The following is a 20223-nucleotide window of genomic DNA, read 5'->3' as shown; positions in this document are numbered from 1 at the left end:
TGTGTGTGTGTGTGTGTGTGTGTGTGTGTGTATATATATATATATATATGTGTAGTCAGAGAAATCTCTAAATAAACTCAAGAGATTCAGAAATCAGTATGCAAACTTAGTTGCATACAGTGAAAAAAGGAGGTGTAATATACATAGTAGATAAGATTTTATACAATTACTAGGAATTACATGATCAGAGATTAACTTTAAAACTGAACTTATACATTTTAAATTTAATTTGGAGCTAGTTTATTGTTGAACCTAGGACTGTGGTGACTCAGGAATAGTAGAAATGGGTAGGAATGACATTTCAGATCAAGCATGGAATCTCCCTTTATTCTCGTGTATTAGGTTCTCCTCTCTTCACCCTGAAATTTTTGCCATCAAATATATATTGGGAGGCAAATCATTTTTTTCCTTTAATGTTTATTTCATACACACAGAATAATATTGTGGGTCTGGGATTCAGTTTTGAAATGAAACATGCAGTCTATGTGACCCCCTGTCCATGTGAAAATGGTCTGGTCTAGATCAAGCAGTTGGGCCCCCATATTGTGACATGTATGCTTACACAAATTCTATGGTGACCTGTTGCTGAGGTGATCTGATGATGTAGGTCTTGCCTTTGATTTCAGGTGCTATTCTGGCAACCAAAGTTGGCAGGTAAAAGCAGCTTGGAAATTTTCTCTGGCTCGCAGGATGGGGAATGCTTCTAACTGTTGTCTCAGAGGTAAGTATGTTCATTTCTATCTCCTGACTGTAATTTCTTCAGATGGGCCAGTTTTCCTGTATGTTAAATGTCATTCTGATTTTTTAAAATTTCCCCAATTCCTATTTGTCTACAGGTTTATAAATATGCTTTAGAGTTTTACTACTCAGTTTATATTTTTCGTTCTATCATGTTTTATATAATTTTTTCTCTAGGAATGAGTACTATTTCCCACACCAATTTTTTTTTACACATACTTCCATAGAGTAGAGAAGACACACAACACTGCCTTCATCAGAAACTTGATACCAAATACAGTATGAGACATTCCATGAAACACCAAAGTCTTCTGAATACAGATGTCAAAATCTGAAAACAAATATTAGAGCAGTTTAAAATAGGAGATTTTTAGAAAATAAAAATAAATTTCATAATGGGAAACACTTTTACCTAATATAGAAGTTTTGAGGAATTCTTTTAATTTAAAAAATTTTTAAAAGATAAATCCAATAAAAGGACATAAACAGTTAAGAAATAGGAAACGTTATTAGAGGTCATATAAGATTTATGAAAATTTTACCTTGCAGTGAAACTGCCTGGCATTAGATAAATTGGTTCATAAGGTCTTATTAAAATTAGCTATAATATTAAAAATACACTAATGCAAAACTAAAACTTTGGTTAAAAAGCAGACTATTCTTTAGACAATAATTTGTTCTTAATGAGATTACAAGAGGTAATAATTGTTTATTCTCAAATCTGTTTCTTTTTAGAACTTCTCATATTTATGCCTCAGAATTTCAACTTGTACCACATCTCTTTACAGGTCACACGTCATTGCCTTCTGTTTCTCTTCCCCTTGAAAACCTAGATCTTTTTATTTGGCTAGGATGATAACTGTCTCCTTCAAAGTTTCAGCAGCAGCTTTAACTTCTGCCTTGCCCCCCTCCCCACAAGCTTTTTGATATCTGTGAATTGTTTCCTATGAACAGGAAACATCTCATGCTGATAGTAAGAGCCATGTATCTTTCCATTGAAGTTACTAAATTTTGTTTACTTTTCTCTAATGTCAACTCATGGCTGAACACTATGTCTAAATAAGTTTGAGTACTCTTCTCATCACATGTGACTTCTACATTATTTCAATATATTTTCTTGAGACACTGCCTACTCTCAGGCAGCCCTTAGTCCAGGCTGCTCAGATGGGTGTGTAGAACAATAACCAGTGAGACATTGAGGGTTAAATATTTAATTCACTAAACCACTGAAACACCAACTTGGGTGGCCACATTTTCAGTTAATTCCCATTAACTGCTTTTGCAGGGTGGGTCAGTTGAAAGGAATTTGATTTGTGGCACAGCCATCAGGTGGCAATTGGTTTGGAATGTCCTGAGATCTGAACTAGCTTGAGAGCCAAGCAGAACTTGGTACCTTGGTGTGGTCAGTTGGTTATGGAGGGGTGCTCACTGCCAGACAGCTGAGGGTTCTGGGCTCTGGGTAGGATGAACAGACATTTAAATTTGTTCCTCAGAAAGGCTTTGTTTGCAGGAAAGTGCCATATTTTAGCCCAGGAGTTAAAACCTAGAGACAGGAGTTTTGTTTAATGATTTGAGCTCTTCTTTGGACTCAGCCACCTCTTCTAGGACAACAACCTTCTTGAACAGTCCTTGGTGCAAAAGAATTGAGAAAGGGAGTGCAAAGAGCTCCAGGTTCAGGGTCCAGGCCATGATTTAGAGGCCTTAGTTTTTCAGGGATCTCCATCCTGAGAAAACCAACCAAATACTTGTCCCAGATCCATCTTTCATCAGTGTCCTGACTCTACACAGGTCACTTCAAATCTCTTTATTTCACTTCCTTGGTACTGTCAGCTCTGGGGGCAGTCCCCCAAGTGCCTTCTCTGTATTTACCACTACCAAGGGCTTGGCTTATTCTTCCAGACATAAAATAATTGAGCACTTTATGGCACTTAGGAAATACCCACCTTCTTAAGGTTTTATGTCCACTTCACTATTTTTACCCTTGTAACATAACAGGCCATTATCAACATTTCCCCATTGAGACCAGGGAGTGGAGGCACAGAGGGGTTCTATAGAACTTCCTCAGGTTTGAGCAGCTTCTCAAAAGGCCTTGAGATCTTATGTACCAGACCCTATGCTCTTGGTGACTCCAATATACTACCTTTCTGTAATGTCTTATCTCAATACAGGTAATGTCTGTACAGTTATATGTGCAACTTCTCTAATCTTCTGCAGCTAGATATTAACAACTGTCTTCATTTTAATTCCTTTCTTAGCATGTTGCATCGAGGAACAGGAAGTGGATCCTGGGTTCACTGGAGAATCCACTGTCTGCTGCTGCAGCCCTAAGAAGGGAATTCTTCGTCACTGGCCTCCCATCCGTTTATGCCCTAGAGTTGCATCAGTGGAAGGTATTGTGGAAATTCATTCAATTCATTCATGATATGGTTTCTAGATTCTTCAGTGTCTCATGTTTCAGAAAATTATAAAGTTGCTATGCTATATTCTTTATGTCATATGTGCAAATTTAAATGTATTAAGACAATCACTAGGCTGGGCCCAGTGGCTCATGCTTGTAATCCTAGCACTTTGGGAGGCTGAGGAGGGTGGATCATGAGGTCAGGAGTTCGAGACCAGCCTGGCCAATAAGGTGAAACCTCATCTCTACTAAAAATACAAAAAAAAAATCTACCCGGGTGTGGTTGTGTACGCCTGTATTCCCAGCTACTCGGAAGGCTTAAGCAGAAGAATTGCTTGAACCCGGGAAGCCTCCCCGCGAGTTCCAGTGAGCCTAGATCATGCCACTGCACTCCAGTCTGGGCTGCAGAACAAGACTTAGTTTAAAAGAAAACAGAAAAAAAAGACAACAACTAGTACTAGGAGTAAAAGTGCATTTCCATTCCAGAATTGGATTTCCTTTTAATAGTAAAGAACGTCTCAGTGCAACTTGCAGACATTTTGCTGATTATTAAACATTAAGTAAAAAGAATCTTTTCCTGAGACAGTGTTGCCAGGTATTTTAATTAATGGATGTCAGTTCAAACTGTTTTGAATTAACCTAAAAATTAGGGAAGAAAATTTCCATAAACTCACCTTCCTCAGTTTTCTTTTGTGATCACATCTTAAGTGAATGTGATAACACTTGTTACAAGGTTACAGCTGAACCAATAGTGATACATTCTTACTAATGGAACACTAGAATTAACATCTACTTTCACTCTGTGTTGTCAGGTCTGTGAGTTTTGACAATCTCATGATGTCATTTATCTCCCAGACAGAATAGTTTTATGTCCTAAACATGACCTGTGCTGCACCTATTAATGCTGTCTTCTGAGGACTCCTGATAACCATGGATGCTAAGTTTCTGTTCTTAACCTATCTCTTTCACAGACACCAGCCCCCTGTCCCCAACACCCAGGGTTACCTAAGGGATTTTTTTTGGTGGAATCAACATATGGACAGTCTGTGTTTCCTAGATCACAAAAGGAAAAGTTTAGTTTCTACCAGTATTTGGGGGTTGTTTGTGTGTGTGTGTGTGTGTGTGTGTGTGTGTTTGAGATGGAGTCTCACTCTATCGCCCAGGCTGGAGTGCAGTGGTGTGATCTTGGCTCACTGTAACCTCCTCCTCCCAGGTTTAAGCAGTTATCCACCTTTGCTTCCCGAGTAGCTGGGATTGCAGGCATGTGCCACCATGCCTGGCTAATTTTTTGTTGTTGTTGTTTTGTTTTGTTTCATTTTGTTTTTGAGATGGAGTCTCGCTTTGTTGCCAGGCTGGAGTGCAGTGGCCCAATCTTGGCTCACTGCAACCTCTGCCTCTCAGGTTCAAGCAATTCTCCTGCCTCACCCTCCTGAGTAGCTGGGACTACAAGCTCCTGCCACCAAACCCCACTAATTTTTGCATTTTTAATAGAGATGAGGTTTCACCATGTTGGCCAGGATGGCCTTGATCTCCTGACCTCGTGATCCACCCACCTTGGCCTCTCAAAGTGCTGGGATTACAGGCATGAGCCACCATGACTGGCCTCTTTTTGTATTTTTGGTAGAGATGTGGTTTCACCATCTTGACAAGGCTGGTCTTGAACTCTGACATCATGATCCACCTGTGTCAGCCTCCCAAAGTGCTCAAATTACGGGCACCCACCACCACTCCTGGAAAATCTTTGGTATTTTGAATAGAAACGGCATTTCACTATATTAGCCAGGCTGGTCCTGAACTCCTGATCTTGTGATCTACCAACCTTGGCCTCCCAAAGTTCTGGGATTACAGGCCTGAGCCACTGTGCCTGGCCTTTTCTTTCTTTTTTTCTTTTTTTTTGGCTTCCATAGAGTAAATATTGAAGAAACCACTTAAACACCAACTTGGGTGCCACATTTTCAGTTAATTCCCATTAATTGCTTATTCAGGGTCATTCAGTTAAAGGGAAGTTTATTCTTGGCACAGCCATCAGGTGGTAGGTAGTTTGGAATATCCTGAGTTCTGAACTGGCTTGAGAGCCAAGCAGAACTTAGTCCCTTTGTGTGGTCAATTGATCATGGAGGGGTGCTCACTGCCAGACAGATGACAGTTCTGGGCTCTGGGTAGGATGAACAGACATTTAAATTTGTTCCACAAAAAGGCTTTGTTTGCAGGAAAGTGCCATATTTTAGCCTAGGAGTTAAAACCAAGAAACAAGAGTTTTGTTTAATGGGTTGAGCTCTTCTCTGGACTCAGCCACCTCTTCCAGGACATCAGCCTTCCTGAAGAGCCCTTGGTGCTGGAGGATTCAGAAAGGGAGTGGTAAATGCTCCAGGTTCAGGGTCCCGGTTATGATTTAGAGGCCTCAGGTGTTCAGGGATCTCTGTCCCCAGAAAACCAACCAAATATTTGTTTAAGATCTATCATTCATCAGCATCGTGACTCAAGGCAGGTAGCTTCAAATCTCTTTATTTCACTTTCTTGAACTGTCAACTCTGGGTGGCAGCTCCTGCTCTGCCCATCTCTCCGAACCAATGTGGGCATCACAGGAAAGAACATAAATTTTTCCCAATTCCTAAAACATGGACCCATGTCAAGAATGAAGAGAATTTTATCCTCCACTGTCCTGGAGTCCCTTAAGCGCCTTCTCTGTATTTACCACTACCAAGGGCTTGGCTTATTCTTCCAGGCATAAAATAGTTAAGCACTTTATGGCACTTAAGAAGCACCCACCTTGTTAAGGCTTTATGTCTGCTTCACTATTTTTACCCTTTTAACATAACATAGGCCATTATCAACATTTCCCCATTCATACCAGGGAGTGGAGGCACAGAGGGGTCTATAGAACTTCCTCAGGTTTAAGCAGCTTCTCAGAAGGCCTTGAGCTCCTATCTTATGTACCAGACCCTATGCTCTTGGTCATCCCAATATACTACCTTTCTGTAATATCTCATCTCAATACAGGTATTTGCCTGCAGTTTCAAGTGAAACCCACAGTGCAAGTTTTTTCTGAAGCCCAACTCAGATTCAGGGGGCTTTGCTCTGCAGAAGATGAACAATGGGATCAAACATTTAAGCTGTGAATAAATAAATGTTCATTTATCTGATCTTCTGCAGCAAAATATCAACAGCTATCTTTATTTTAATTTATTTCCATGTTCCATCCACGACGGGAGAGTGGATCCAGGGATCAGTGAAGCATCCACTGTTTGTCACTGCAAGCGTAAGAAGGGAATTTTCCATCACTGGCTTCCCAGCTGTATACGCCCTAGAGTTGCATCAATGGAAGGTACAATAGAAATTCAGTCATTCAGTTCATTCATGATACGATTTCTAGATTCTTCATTGTCTCTCATTTCAGACAATTATAAAATTGCTACACTATAGTTTTATTTTATGTGTGCAAATTTAAATGTATTAAGTCAATCACTAGTGCTACAACTACAGGAGTAAAGGTGTATATTTTTTATTCCTGATTTGGGTTTATTTTTAATAATAAAGAACACCTGAGTTCAACTTGTAGACATTTTGCTGATTGTTAAATATTAAGGAAAAAGAATGTTTTTCTGAGATAATGTTGCCAGGTTTGTAAAATAATGGACGTCACTTCAAACTGTTTTGAATTAACCTAAAAAAGGAGGAAGTGGTACAGAAAATTTTTATATACTCACCTTCCTCAGGTTCCCTTTTGTGATGACATCTTATGTGAGTGTGGTAACACTTGTGATGATGACTGTGCCAATAGTGGTACATTCTTATTAGTAATAGTCTAGGGTTAGCATGAAGATTCATTCTGTGTTGTCCGGTCTATGGGTTCTGACAAACTCACAATGTCCTTTGTTACCCTGGCAGAATAATTTCACATCCTAAACGTGACTTGTGCTGCACCTATTAATTCCTGATTTTCTTCCTGATGATTCCTGAAAACCATGGATGATTTTATTGCCTGCATAGGTTTCCTTTTCCAGAATTTTATACAGGTGGAATCATAGAGTATGTACCTCCTCATGACTAACTTACTTTACATAGCAATATACATGTACGATCTTGTATATCTTTTTGAAACTTAACAGTTTAAAACTTTTTGTCAGTGAATAATACCTTATTGGGTTTGTCAAACAGTGTCAGTTGGTTCATTCACCTCCTGAAAATCATTTCAGCTGCTCCTTCCAATCTGGACAAATATGAATAAAGCTGCCCACATTCTTGGGCACATTTTATGATGAACATAATTTCTAAATTCAGCTGGGTAAATATGTAGAATTCTGATCACGTGCTGGTAAGACTATATTTTCTATCATAAGAGTTAGGTAGAATTCAACTGTAAAATCGTTTTGTTAAAGTTATTACTTAGTGATTTAATTCTATAATAGATAGAAGCCTACCCAGACTATCTGTCTCTCCTTTGGGTAGCTATGGTAGTTGCTCCCTTTGTAGGCATTTGTCTATTTCATCTAAGCTAGAAAATCTGTGGGCATAAACACTTGAAACTCGCAAGTTGCCTGCTTGGTTCTCTTCCAAGGGTACTGCGCTTCTTGTCAATCCTCTAAAAGTTTTTAATAAAGTTTCACTCCTGCACTAAAAAAATTGCAGGCATAGATTTGTTCAACTTACTCTGTTGTTATTTTCTTAATGTTCATAGGATCATCAAGGATAATTTCTCTCTTAATTATATTATTTGTACATTGTGTCTTTTTTCATTTTTTTTTTCCTTTGTTTGTACATCGTGTCTTCTATCTTTTCTTTGTGATTAGCCGGGCTGGAGGTTTACCAATCGTATTGATCTTTCCTAAGAGGCAGCTTTTGGTGTTGTGTTCTTTTTCTAATTAATTCTGTTACATTGATTTCTGCAAATACTACTATATTTGGAGGGAGGGAGGTTGCCTGGTTTACATTACACTACACTTTTTTCTCTAGTTTCCTAAGGTGGAAAGTAAGACATCTGGATATGGATTATTTTTAGTTTACTGCACAGAATTGTGAATGGCACTAATGCCACTGAAGTGTGCACTTGATTATCAAAATAATACTATTATGTACTTTGGCCACAATAATGATTTTAAAGCCAATAAAATGGATGATAAGTGCAGGAGGAGCATATGTAGATCCAGGAGAGATGAATGACATAACGTTTCAAGAACGAAAAAAGGACATTTACCAGGCCTCAAAATGCACAGGGGGATGATGGGACACTGTCATGAAATCACCAGTGCATTTGTGTGTCACCCTGTGTGAACACTGCCTATTTCACAGTAGCGAGGGGGTCTTAGCCAGAGAACCAGGCCCTGATCTGTGGCTTTCCTGAGTCTCATTTGCCTTTCCTCATCACCAAGGAAGGTGTCCCAGTGGCAGCCAAGTTTCTGTTCTTAACCTACCTCCTTCACACACACAAGCCCCCTGTCCCCAACACCCCAGGTTGCCTAAGGGATTCCTTCAGTGGAATATACATACTGACAGTTACTCTGTGTTTCCTAAGTCACAATGAGGACCTGGTGCAGGAGCCTTCATCTGAGGCTGTCCCAGGCATTCACATGGTAAGTTTTTTTTTCTTTGTCTAAGATGGAAATTTTGTTGCTCTTGCTTTTTTAAAATTTTATTTGATTTGACATATGAAAATCTTGCCACATACATTATAGAGGACTTACAAAATTTTTTGGTGGGAAAATGTGAGGGTTCATTACCAGGTAAGAAATGATCTCAGATGACATTCTTAGATAACATTTTCAGTTAAGAACTGTATGGCAGCAAACATTTTTTTAGGGGAAATCTTTCTTCTTAAATAATTGTAACTACAACCAAAACAGTCTTGAAAGTCTTGCATAAAAATCTTGTGCCTTTCCAGTATTATGTTGTAGGCTTTATTTTGGAGCCATTGCCTCAACCACTATCTCCCATATGCTTCTTTAATGTCAACAAGTAAAGAAAAGACCTATATGGTGAAACCCAATATCTACTAAAAATAGAAAAATTAGCCAGGACACATGCACATGAATGTTCATTGCAGCCCTGTTTACAATAGCAGAGACCTGGAACCAACCCAAATGCCCATCAATGATAGACTGGATTGGGAAAATGTGGCACATATACACCATGGAATATTATGCAGCAATCAAAAATGATGAGTTCATGTCCTTTGTAGGGACATGGATGAATCTGGAGAACATCATTCTAAGCAAACTGACACAAGAACAGAAAATGAATACTGCATATTCTCACTCATAGGCGGGTGATGAAAAATGAGAACACATGGACACAGGGAGGGGAGTACTAAACACTGGGGTCTATTGGGGGGAAAAGGGGAGGGCTAGTGGGGGGTGGAGTTGGGGAGGAATAGCCTGGGGAGAAATGCCAAATGTGGGTGAAGGGGAGAAAGGAAGCAAAACACACTGCCATGTGTGTACCTATGCAACTGTCTTGCACGTTCTGCAAATGTACCCCAAAACCTAAAATGCAATAAAAAATTAAAAAAAGAAAGAACAGAACTGTGTGATGATCTCTGCTCATTTTTTTTTCATGCACAATTCCCTGCTGTGCTTTGTTTTCAAATAAACCTCATCCATTTACAGACTTTCCTGTTTCCTCCTGTCACTAGAGTGGCTCACTCTAGCCATTTCCATTCTTCACAAGCGTTTTCCACTAAAGCCCTTAGAATTGATCATCCACAGCCCATCTTGAGCAGGGATAGTTGGCCGGGGCTCCTTTCTGTGCATTTGGACCCTGGCATAGCCTCATGCTATGGCCAGTTCTGGTGGGAAAGTGAGAAGAGAGGAGCCTGCAAGCAGGGGTAGGGTGAAATTGCCCCAACTTTCTTCATTGAGGCCTCATACTGCCCATCAGCTAATGTGGCCCAGAATAGATAGTGCCAGGGTTATATGGAGTTCTGGTCTTTTCTCCCTCTGCCTAGTCCTGGTTGCTGTGTGCTCAGCTCCAAAACACAGCAACGTGAAAAGAGAACCACCTGGTTTGCACAGGGTCTGAGAGGCCAGATGATCCTTTTCCTTCGTAGCAGGATGGAGGGTGGTCATGCATTGCAGGTTTCGGAAAAGAAACATGGCTGTGGAACCTCAGAGGCTCCTTTTGGTCCCTGTTGAACCCAGTCTTGACAAAGGTTCTTGATTGCCCCTGAGGGCCCTTGCAAAAAACAAGTGAAAGCAGTAGGTTTTTCTTAAACATCAATATCAACTGAACCAAGTATGGCTTGAGTTTTTTTTCTTGGAATATGCATTTGGTGGAACCTTGGCGTCAGTACCTATCCCACATTTTAAACACCGAGGCTTTTGCAATTTAAAAATGTTTCTCATTAACCTCAGAAGCCATCTCCTCATAACTGAATTCCCCTATTTCTCTTTAATCTCTAGAATATCCTTTACTTTTGTTATTTTGTTTTGTTGTTGTTGTTGATTTTTGGTACTCAGTTGGCTTTCTGCTGTGAGTCATTAAAGGTTGAGATGAGGGTTAGTGATATTCAGACTCTAAGAATTCATAGATAGCTGCCCAGTGGACTCTATCAGAGCAGGCTATGTCCTTGGCCTGGGCCTGCCAAGAAACATGATTTAGAGGAATAGAAAGAAGGAGTGATGGCAACAAAAAAATGAAGGTGGGGGGTGGGAAACCAAGGTGCAACACTAGGAGATTGAGTTCTACACCATCATCTGGGCGTGGCTGGAGTGTTCAAACCTCATCTGAAGGCTACGTTGAGCCCCGACTTCATGGCTGGCCTGAATGGTAGCTGTTTTTCTAAGAGCTTTTTAAGTGGAGCTACTTTGTTTCTTGTCTTCTCCATGTTTCTGTGTGTTGATGGCAGGGTACCACCAGAAATTAGTGAGAGACAGTGAACAGGAGTGAGTTCCTGAAATGTTCAACTTAGCCCAGAGAGGACATGGTCAGCAGGGAAGAACTTGGGAGTTAGGTAAGACACTTGAGAGTAGTTGTCTGGTTTGATCTCCCTGTGGTGGCACAAAGAATAGTTTTTCACAGTCACTTGACAGGTGGTCCTTGTGTAAGATTCTTCTGCACAGCTGGGTTAAAGAGGATCAGTGTTGCACCTTGTGCCACCCATGAAGGGCTGTCCCAGTCCCGGAGCCAGTGTGAGTATGATCAGCAGTGGGCCCCATGTGACACACATGAGGAGATGAAAGTAAACACTGGAAAGAAAAATACCACATGCTAAGTAGGGGTTATTTTCAAACGATAGGATCACTGAATATTTTTGTATTTTGGTTTAACTTTTTACTAAGGGTTAAAAATACTATAGCACTGTTATCCTTTAAAATAAAAATTGTTAGGCATTTGGGTTGGTTCCAGGTCTTTGCTATTGTAAACAGTGCTGCAATGATACATAAATACATACATACATACATTAGCTTATGTTTACCAGAATGCAGCATTGTCTCTGAAGCAAGGTTGTTCCTTATCAAGTACAAAATCTTGTAGACGAGGTCATGGCCAGAGCAGCACCACTTGCGAATTGTGGGAGGAAATGACTTTGCAAAGGATGAAGAAGGGAGGGCAAGATGGCTTAGGTCAGATTAGAAAGGAGGAGCCCTGAGAAGCTGCAGGGAAACATAGCCTGACCTGTGTGGTGTGCCATGTTTGAGATGGACTATTTCACATTGTGGTGGTCTGGAGCTACAGACCCAAAGGCCTTGATTCCTTTTCTTTTCTGCTCCTGTCATTTTCCTGCCACCCTACTCCTTCACCCACATCGTGGCATGGCCCTGAATTGTTAATGAGCAACACCACCAATTTGCTAATGGTCACTTTGCATTCTTCTAGGACCTGCTCTTCAGCAGGAAGACCCTTCTGTGGACGCTACAGAGGATGAGATACAATGGGATATGAATGACAGGCCACTGGATGTGTCTGAGTGTAATGGTTGCTTTCTTGACTTTATCTTCTTGAATTAGGATCAGAGAGTCTTATATAAGATATGAGAATTTTACCATATCAATCGTAGATGACTTACAGAATTTCCTTGGTTGGGGGAGCTTTGGGTGAGAGTCTCTTCTTTACTGAGACTTGATTCAAGACAGTGGGATAAAATGCCAGCATCAACCATGCACTGTGGGGTCACACGTTTTTTGCCTTCGCAGGTCTGTTTTCCTTTTTGGACTAAAATCATTTAGTGGCCAAGCAAAATGTTTGGAAGGAAACATTGTCCAAGAAAACCTTGTCTTTAGCATGAGTTGGTTTGCTTTGTTCTTATTTTGTGTTTGTTTTATTGAACACTATTTTTCATTTTGATTTTCTTTGTCACCAATTACAGAAAAGTCAGGACACAGCATGGCCTGATGCTTATAGCAATTTATTTTCTGTCATTACAGGAAGCTGCAGGACTGCAGCAAGCTGGTAAGTATTGGGGAACTCCTGTCATGCTGATGAGTAATCCAGAAGATGAGGAATGTGGCACTGTCTCCCTGGCTTTCCTGAGTTGAGCTTCCTGTTGTGAATGAGAACTTAGGCAGCAGTGGGAGAAATGATTTTACCAGATGAGAAACAATGGCCACATTCTGAAGTCTCTGGGAGTAACTGCATTCTCTGAAGGTGGGGTGGAATCCTATGCATGGGGCTGGCCCAGGTCTTTTGTGAATTCATGCGGTGCCATGGCCACTGTGTCTTGGGTTGTGTGTGTTGGTTTCCGTACATACACATCTCCAGATTTCCTAGTGTTCACATTCTCTGCAGGGATTTTCGTCACCATTGCAGTCTCACTATAGGCACAGGAAAAAAATCAACTTGTAAGCTTACGATGTGTGCAGTTGATTGCATGCAAAGGACACTTTAATTAACCTAAAAGAAGTTCTGTCAACACCCAGGCCAATTCTCAAGGTGTACCGAAAAACAGAACTGTGTCAGGATATCTGCTCATTTTATTTTTTTTTCATTATCAATTCCCTGCTTTAATTGGTTTTCAAATAAACCTCACCTGTTCACAGGCCTTTCTATTTCCTCCTGGCATTGGTGTGGCTCACTGTAGCCATTTCCATGCTTCACAAGCCTTTTCTACCAAGGCCCTCTAAGTTGATCATCCATGGCCCATCTTGAGCAGGGAGGGTTGGCTGGGGCTCCTTTCTGTGCATTTAGACCCTGGCACAGCCTCATGCTATGGCCAGTTCTGGTGGGAAACTGAGAAGAGAGGAGCCTGCAAGCAGGGGTAGGGTGAAATAACCCCAACTTTATTTATTCAGGCATCATAATGCACATCAGCTAACATGTCCCAGAATAAATAGTGCCAGGTCATCTAGAGTTTCTGCCTTTTCTCCCTTAGCCTAGTTGTTGTTGCTGTGTGTTTGCCTAGAAACACGGCAACAGGAAAAGAGAACCACCTGGTTTGCACAGGGTCTGAGAGGCCTGGTGAGCACTTGCCTTCCTAGCAGGATTAAGGGTGGTCATGCATTGCAGGTGGCAAAAACAAACACGGCTGTGGAACTACAGAGGCTGCATTAGGTTCCTGTTGAACCCAAACTTGACAGTGGTTCTTGTTGGCCTCTCAAGATTCTTGCAAAAAACAAGGGAAAGCAGTGGGTTTTGGTTAAATATGAATATGAATAGCAACTGATACATCTTGAGTTTTTTCTTGGAGTATGCATTTTGTGGAAACTTATTGTATATAAATTGAATTTTATTGCTGTATAGGTGTCAGTACTTATCCCAAAATTAAAAACACTGAGGCTTTTGTGATTTTCAAATGTTTCTTGTTAACCTCAGAAGCCGTCTCCTTGTAACCCAATATCCCTAGGTCCTCTTTAATCCCTAGAACATCCTTAGCTTTTGTTTTGGTTTTGTTTTGTTATTGTTATTGTTGTTTGGTACCCGGTGGGATTTCTGCTCTGAGTGATTAAAGGTTGAGATCAGAGTTAGCAACATTGTGGATGTATGATTCATAGACAGCTGCCCAGTGGGCTCTATGAGAGAGAGAGCAGGCTGTGGCCTTGACCAGGGCCTGCCAAGATACATGATTTAGAGGAATAGAAGAAAGGCATGAGGGCAGAAACGCCATGAAGGTGGAGGGGAAGCCAAGGCTTATACCAGGAGAGTGAGTTTTACACTATTACCTGGGCATCTCTGGAATGTTCAAGCCTCATCTAAAGGTGGACTTGAGCTCCAACTTCATGGCTGGCCTGAATGGTAGCCGTTTTTCTAAGAGCTTTTTAAGAGGAGCTACTTTGTTTCTTGTCTTCTCCATGTTTCTGTGTGTCAATGGCAGGGTCACCACCAGAAATTAGTGAGAGACAGTGAACAGGAGTGAGTTCCTGAAATGTTCAACTTAGCCCAGGGAGGACATGATCAGTAGGGATGATCCTGAGGGTTAGGCCAGACACTTGAGGGTAGTTACCCAGCTTGATCTCCGTTTCGTGGCACAATGAATAGCTTCTGGCAGTCACCTGACAGGTGGTCCTTGTGTAGCTAGATTCTTCACAGCTGGGTTAGAGAGCATCAGCATCACACCTTCTGCCACTCACGAAGGGCTGTCCCAGTCCTGGAACCAGTGTATGATCAGCAGTAGACCCCATTTAACACACATGAGGTGATGAAAATAAAGAGTGGAAAGACAAATACCACATGCTAAGTAGCAGTTATCTTCAAGTGATAGGATCACTGAATATTTTCATATGTTGGTTTAAGTTTTTACTAGGGGTTAATAAATACAGTAGCACTGTTATCTCTTAAAATAAAAATTGTTAGAAAGACAAAATAAATACAATAGCATATGTTGGCCAGAATGTAATATTTTATCTGAGTCAAGCTTGTTCCTTATCATGTAGAAAATCTTGTAGATGGGGTCATAGTCAGGGTAGCACTATTTGTGAATTGTGGGAGGAAATGACTTTGAAAGGGGTGAAGAAGGGAGGGAAAGATGGCTAAGGTCTGTTTAGAAAGGAGGAGCCCTGAGAAGCTTCGGGGAAACATAGCCTGCCCTGTTTGGTGTGCCATGTTTGTGATGGACTATTCCAGGTATCCTGGAGCTACAAATCCAAAGGCCCTGATTCCCTTTCTTTTCTGCTTCTGTCCTTTTCCTGCCACCCTCCTCCTTTACTCACATCGTAGCATGCCCCTGAGTTGTTAATGAGCAACAACAGCAGGTATTGACAGTCACTTTGCATTTTTCTAGGGCCTGCTCTTCAGCAGGAGGACCCTTCCGTGGATGCTGCAGGGGACAAGGTACAATGGGATATGAATGTCAGGCCACAGGATGTGTCTGAGTTAAACGATTGCTTTCTTGACTTTATTTTCTTGAATTAACATCAGAAAATGTTATATAAGATATGAGAATTTTTCCATATAAATTGTAGCTGACTTACAGAATTTCCTTGACTGGGGGAGTTTTGAACCAGAGTCTCTTCTTGAGTGAGACTCGATTCAAGACAGTGAGAGAAAATGACAGCATCAACCACACACTCTGTGGTCACAAGTTTTTTGCCTTAGCAGGTTTGTTTTCTTTTGGGGACTAAAATCGCTTAATGGCCAAGTAACATGGTTGGAAGAAAACATCATCCAAGAAAACCTTGTCTTTAGCATAGTCGATGTGCTCTGTTCTTCCTTTGGGCTTCTTTGATTGAACACTTGTTTCTATCTTGTTTTTTAATGTCACCAAGTGCAAGAAAGTCAGGGAACAGCATGGTCTGATGCTCATAGCAATTTATTTTCTGTTATTACAGGAGGCTGCAGGACTGCAGCAAGCTGGTAAGTATCGTATCAATGTGCTGGGATTACAGTCATTAGCCACTGTATCCTACCTTCAGTGTGTGTGTGGTTTTAATTTTAAGTGCTGAGATGCATGTGTGGAAAGAGCTGGTTTATTATGTAAGTATAAAAGTGTCATGGTTGGTTGTTGCACCTATCAACCCATCATTGAGATTTTAAGCCTCACATGCACTAGGTATTTGTACTAATGATCTTTTCCCTCTTGCCTACACTCCCAGGGATTACTTTTTTGCTAAGGAAATACCTTAGTTTTTCAGAATGATTACACTTTTTACCCTGCGTTTTGTTACAGAATTTATCTGGTTGAACCTTCCTAACAGAAAAGAGGTTTTAGGCAGTATTGTATAAAAATCACTAAGAGTTTGGTAAGGAATTGTACCGTCTTTCTGTAGTGTTTTTGTGAAGTTGTTGCTTACATGAAAGAGGGTGGTGTGCTTCAGGTTTGGGAGGTATGGTGGAGAGAGAGTCTATGTGCAGTGGGTGTGAATGTCCTTGGGAATTTTTATGCATGTTCAAAGTACAACACAAGTATTACTTTTTTTAATAGTTGATTTATGTACACTTTACATACATCAACCCATTCATTCTCCACCACAGCTGTAGCTTAAGGTAAGTTTAATGTATCCACTCCTCAGATCCAGTTTTTACAGAGATAAATTTCCCAAACTCATGGCCTTCTAAATAGAGGAGGGAAGTGCAAAATCAGGAATGGGTGGAAGGTTGATGCTGTGGGCTGTTACACTGCATTCATCACACAGCCCTTGTATAACTCATCACCCTAGCAGTGACGTTGAGAACCTAGGTGTGCATGTGGAAGTACAATAGCCTATAGAAATTCTAAGCACTCTCTATCATTATGGGATGGTCTTAATGGTCACATAGCCCAGAATTAGAATAGGTAACTTTTACAGTGGACTTTCCTGTGGTTAGAAATGTGAAACACACATGGAGAGGTTACAAGCTGCTGTGATTGGGTTATTCCTCAGCTCCTGTTTAAAAGCAGAGAACAGGCTGGGTGTGGTGGCTCGTGCTTGTAATCCTAGCACTTTGGTAGGCCAAGGTGGGTTAATTACTTGAGGTCACGTGTTTGAGACCAGCCTGGCTATCATGGCGAAACACTGTCTCTACTGAAAACATGAAAATTAACTGCACGTGGTGGTGGGTTTCAGTCATTCCAGCTAGTTGAGGGACCGTGGCAGGAGAATCATTTCATCCTGGGTGGTGGAGGTTGCAGTGAGCCTAGATCACACCACACCAGTCCAGCGTGAGCAACAGAGTGAGATGAGGAGGATGGGTCTACAGCTTCATCTGCTATAACTCACCTTCATAAGCCAGCCTCCTGTCCACACCACCCAATATAACGCAAGGGATTTCCTCAGTAGAATCCATGTGGTGACACTTGCCCTATGTCTCCTAGATCAACAAGAGTACCCTGCAGCATGTCCCCATATGGAACCCTTTCAGGGGTCCCTCTCGCTTATCACAGTAAAAGTTCTTCCTTTGTCTGAAAGGGATATTTTATTTATCTTCCTATGTTTCTTTTTATTGTACTTGAATAAAGATTTGAGAATCTTACCATGTACATTATAGATGACTTAGTGAATTTCTAGGTAGGAAAATGTAAAATGAGAATTCATATAAACTATGTCAGCAAGCATTTTCCTCAGGAGAAAAATTTTTTTTTTTTTTTGAGACAGAGTTTCACTCTTGTTACTCAGGCTGGAGTGCAATGACGCGATCTCAGCCCACTGCAACCTCCGCCTCCTGGGTTCAGGCAATTCTCCTGCCTCAGCCTCCTGAGTAGCTGGGATTACAGGCACGCACCACCATGCCCAGCTAATTTTTTGTATTTTTAGTAGAGACGGGGTTTCACCATGTTGACCAGGATTGTCTCGATCTCTTGACCTCGTGATGCACCTGCCTCGGCCTCCCAAAGTGCTGGGATTACAGGCTTGAGCCACTGCGCCCAGCCCGGGAAAATCTTTCTTGAAAATTATGAATTTACAACCAAAATAAACTTGAAAATCCTGCCCAAAAAGCTGGTGCCTTTCCACAAGTGTTTTCCAGGCTTTATGTTTGGGGCTGTAGCCTCCACCACAATTTTCCATCTGGTTTTTTAATAGCGCCTGTTAGTAACAGTTAGGAAAAAGACCTGTGTACACAGGACGCAGCATAATCTTACCCTCAGTGTTTTTCTTTCTCTTAATGCAGGAAGAGTCATCTTTACTTACCCAATGGATGAGTACGTATTCTGGGATCATTTTGCTTAGGAAAAATCTTGGTGTTGAGAAAGGTGACACTTTCTTGCCTGCTTTGTCTAATGAGGCACTGTCATTAGAGCTTCCTTTTGGTAAACAAGATTTGGGCAGAAATTAAGAGTATATTGAAGAGTGGTGGCTCTCCTCTATAGTTCCTGTTAGCCATAGTGTCATTTTTGTGAAATAGAATGGGATGCCTCAAGGTGGGGGTTATAAGGTGAGAGTCTGTGTATAGTGATTGTGAATGTCTTTGGGAGTTTGTGTACATTTCTCCAGAAAGCATGTTTCCATGTGCACAGTTCAACACAAAGGTGAATGCTGTAAATAAAGATTTCATCACCACTGCACACCTTATGTAAATCAGCCCATTTATCCTCCACCACATCTGTAGCTGGAGGTAAGTTTAATGTCTCCAGTAATCAGATGGAGATAGTGCAGAGATGAGATTGTCAAGCTCTTTATCTCTTCAGTGGAAGAGGCAGAGATGAACTCAGGAGTGGGTGGAAGGTTGATGCCACCACTACTACTTGGAAGTAATCACATAGTTCTGGTATAATTTGTCATTATGTGAGAGAGTTATATCACCTAGGTGTGCATATGGAAGTTTGATAGCCTTCAGAAATCCCAAACACTGTCACTCTCACAGGATTGTCCCAAACATCACATAACTCGGTGTAGGAATAGGTACATTTTACAGTGGACTTTGGTGTGGTCAGAAGTGGGAAACAGACATTGAGAGGTCAGGATTTTGGCTGCAGTGCTGGATTATTTTCTCAGCTCCTGGTCAAAAGCAGAAAATAGTCAGACATATTATATTTAATGAGATAATCACCACAAGTTTTACATATGCTGCAGCTCAGCACAAACCCAAGACACAGTACCAAATAACTGAAGGAAAGTCCAGGCACAGTGGCTCACACCTGTAATCCTAACACTTTGGGAGGCTGAGGCGGGTGGATCACGAGGTCAGGAGTTTGAGACCAGCCTGGCCAGTATGGTGAAACCCAGTCTCTAAAAATACAAAAAGTAGCCCTGTGTGGTGGCATGTACCTGTAGTCCCAATGACTCAGGGAGGCAGAGGTTGCAGGGAGGCGAAGGTTGCAGGGGGCCGAGATCACAACACTGCACTCTAGCCCAGGTGACAGAGCAAGACTCCATCTCAAAAAAGAATTGAAGGAAATACGTAGGTGTTGTCCTGGTACTCATCTCTGCTGGAATCTTCTGTGCAGCTGGGTTGGAGACGGTCAGAACTCCCAGCTGCTGCTCCCAAGGATGCACTGTCCCAGTGCTGGAGTCAGTGCCAGCAAGAGCATGGTAGGATAATCGAGTATTTTCAAGTCTTGATATAGTCTTCTTTAAAACAAAAGTTTAGTGAATACATAGAATATTTTGGCTGGAATTAAGTCTCCTCTTTGAAGAAAGGTTGCTTTTTATCTAGTACGAAATGATCTAAGAGGGACACAGCAGTAGCACATGTGGATCCTGAGGAGCAAATGACCTCGAGGGGATCACGAAGGGAGGGCAAGTTAGCTCAGGTCAGTTTAGGAAGGAGGAACCCTGAAATGCTGCAGGGAAGCACGGCCTGCCCTGTGTGGTGCACCCTGCTTGAGATGGGCTATCTCACATTGAGGAGCTTGCTTCAGCTAGAGGACCAAGGCCTCATTGTCCATGGCTCTTCTTATGATCCCATTTGCCTGCCTTTACCACCAAGCGGGATGGGCCAGCAGCAGCTCAACGTGTGCTGTTACCCCAGCTTGTCAACACAGGCCAGCACACAAGGCCACCAGAGTGGCTCCTTTGGTGGAAACAATGTGTTGATTGTTACTCTGTTTTCTTCATACAGAATTTGTTCTAGCAGAAAACCTTCCTGGGATAAATTCAACAGAACAAGTTATAGCCATTTACAAGGTAAAGTCTTTCTTTGAAATGGGTATTTTGTTGTTCATTTTAATTAGAATATGGAAATCTTACACTATACATTATAGATGACCCTTTCTTTGTGGGATAATGCAAAGTGAATTTTTTTTCCAACTAAGTATGATTCAAGATGGCATCCATAAGTTGACAGCTTTTTACAAACTGTGTGGC

At 41.4% G+C, this 20223-nt stretch overlaps 1 protein-coding gene across 11 annotated transcripts in view; it reads left to right on the top strand.

The window, feature by feature from the left end:
* Positions 1 to 628: 628 nt before the first annotated feature.
* Positions 629 to 20223, top strand: part of FAM153A (family with sequence similarity 153 member A) — a 54696-nt gene continuing 35101 nt past the window's right edge. For 2 of the 11 annotated variants that reach the window (XM_078332942.1, XM_078332943.1), the window contains exons 1-8: positions 629 to 721; positions 2994 to 3128; positions 6349 to 6461; positions 12496 to 12520; positions 15285 to 15334; positions 15832 to 15856; positions 18089 to 18119; positions 19979 to 20043. In XM_078332942.1, the coding sequence (XP_078189068.1) occupies positions 691 to 721; positions 2994 to 3128; positions 6349 to 6461; positions 12496 to 12520; positions 15285 to 15334; positions 15832 to 15856; positions 18089 to 18119; positions 19979 to 20043 (475 nt within the window). In that variant the 5' untranslated portion in view covers positions 629 to 690. Of the gene's footprint in view, positions 722 to 2993; positions 3129 to 6325; positions 8707 to 11947; positions 15335 to 15831; positions 20044 to 20223 lie in introns of those variants that run through there. The other 9 variants (XM_078332948.1, XM_078332949.1, XM_078332950.1 and 6 more) reach the window with 8 other exon arrangements.

Source organism: Callithrix jacchus, chromosome 7 (genome assembly GCF_049354715.1).
Source record: "Callithrix jacchus isolate 240 chromosome 7, calJac240_pri, whole genome shotgun sequence".
NCBI classification, from domain to species: Eukaryota; Metazoa; Chordata; class Mammalia; order Primates; family Cebidae; genus Callithrix; species Callithrix jacchus.
Note: the sequence above shows the minus strand (reverse complement) of the source record. Positions and strands in the feature narration are given on the sequence as shown.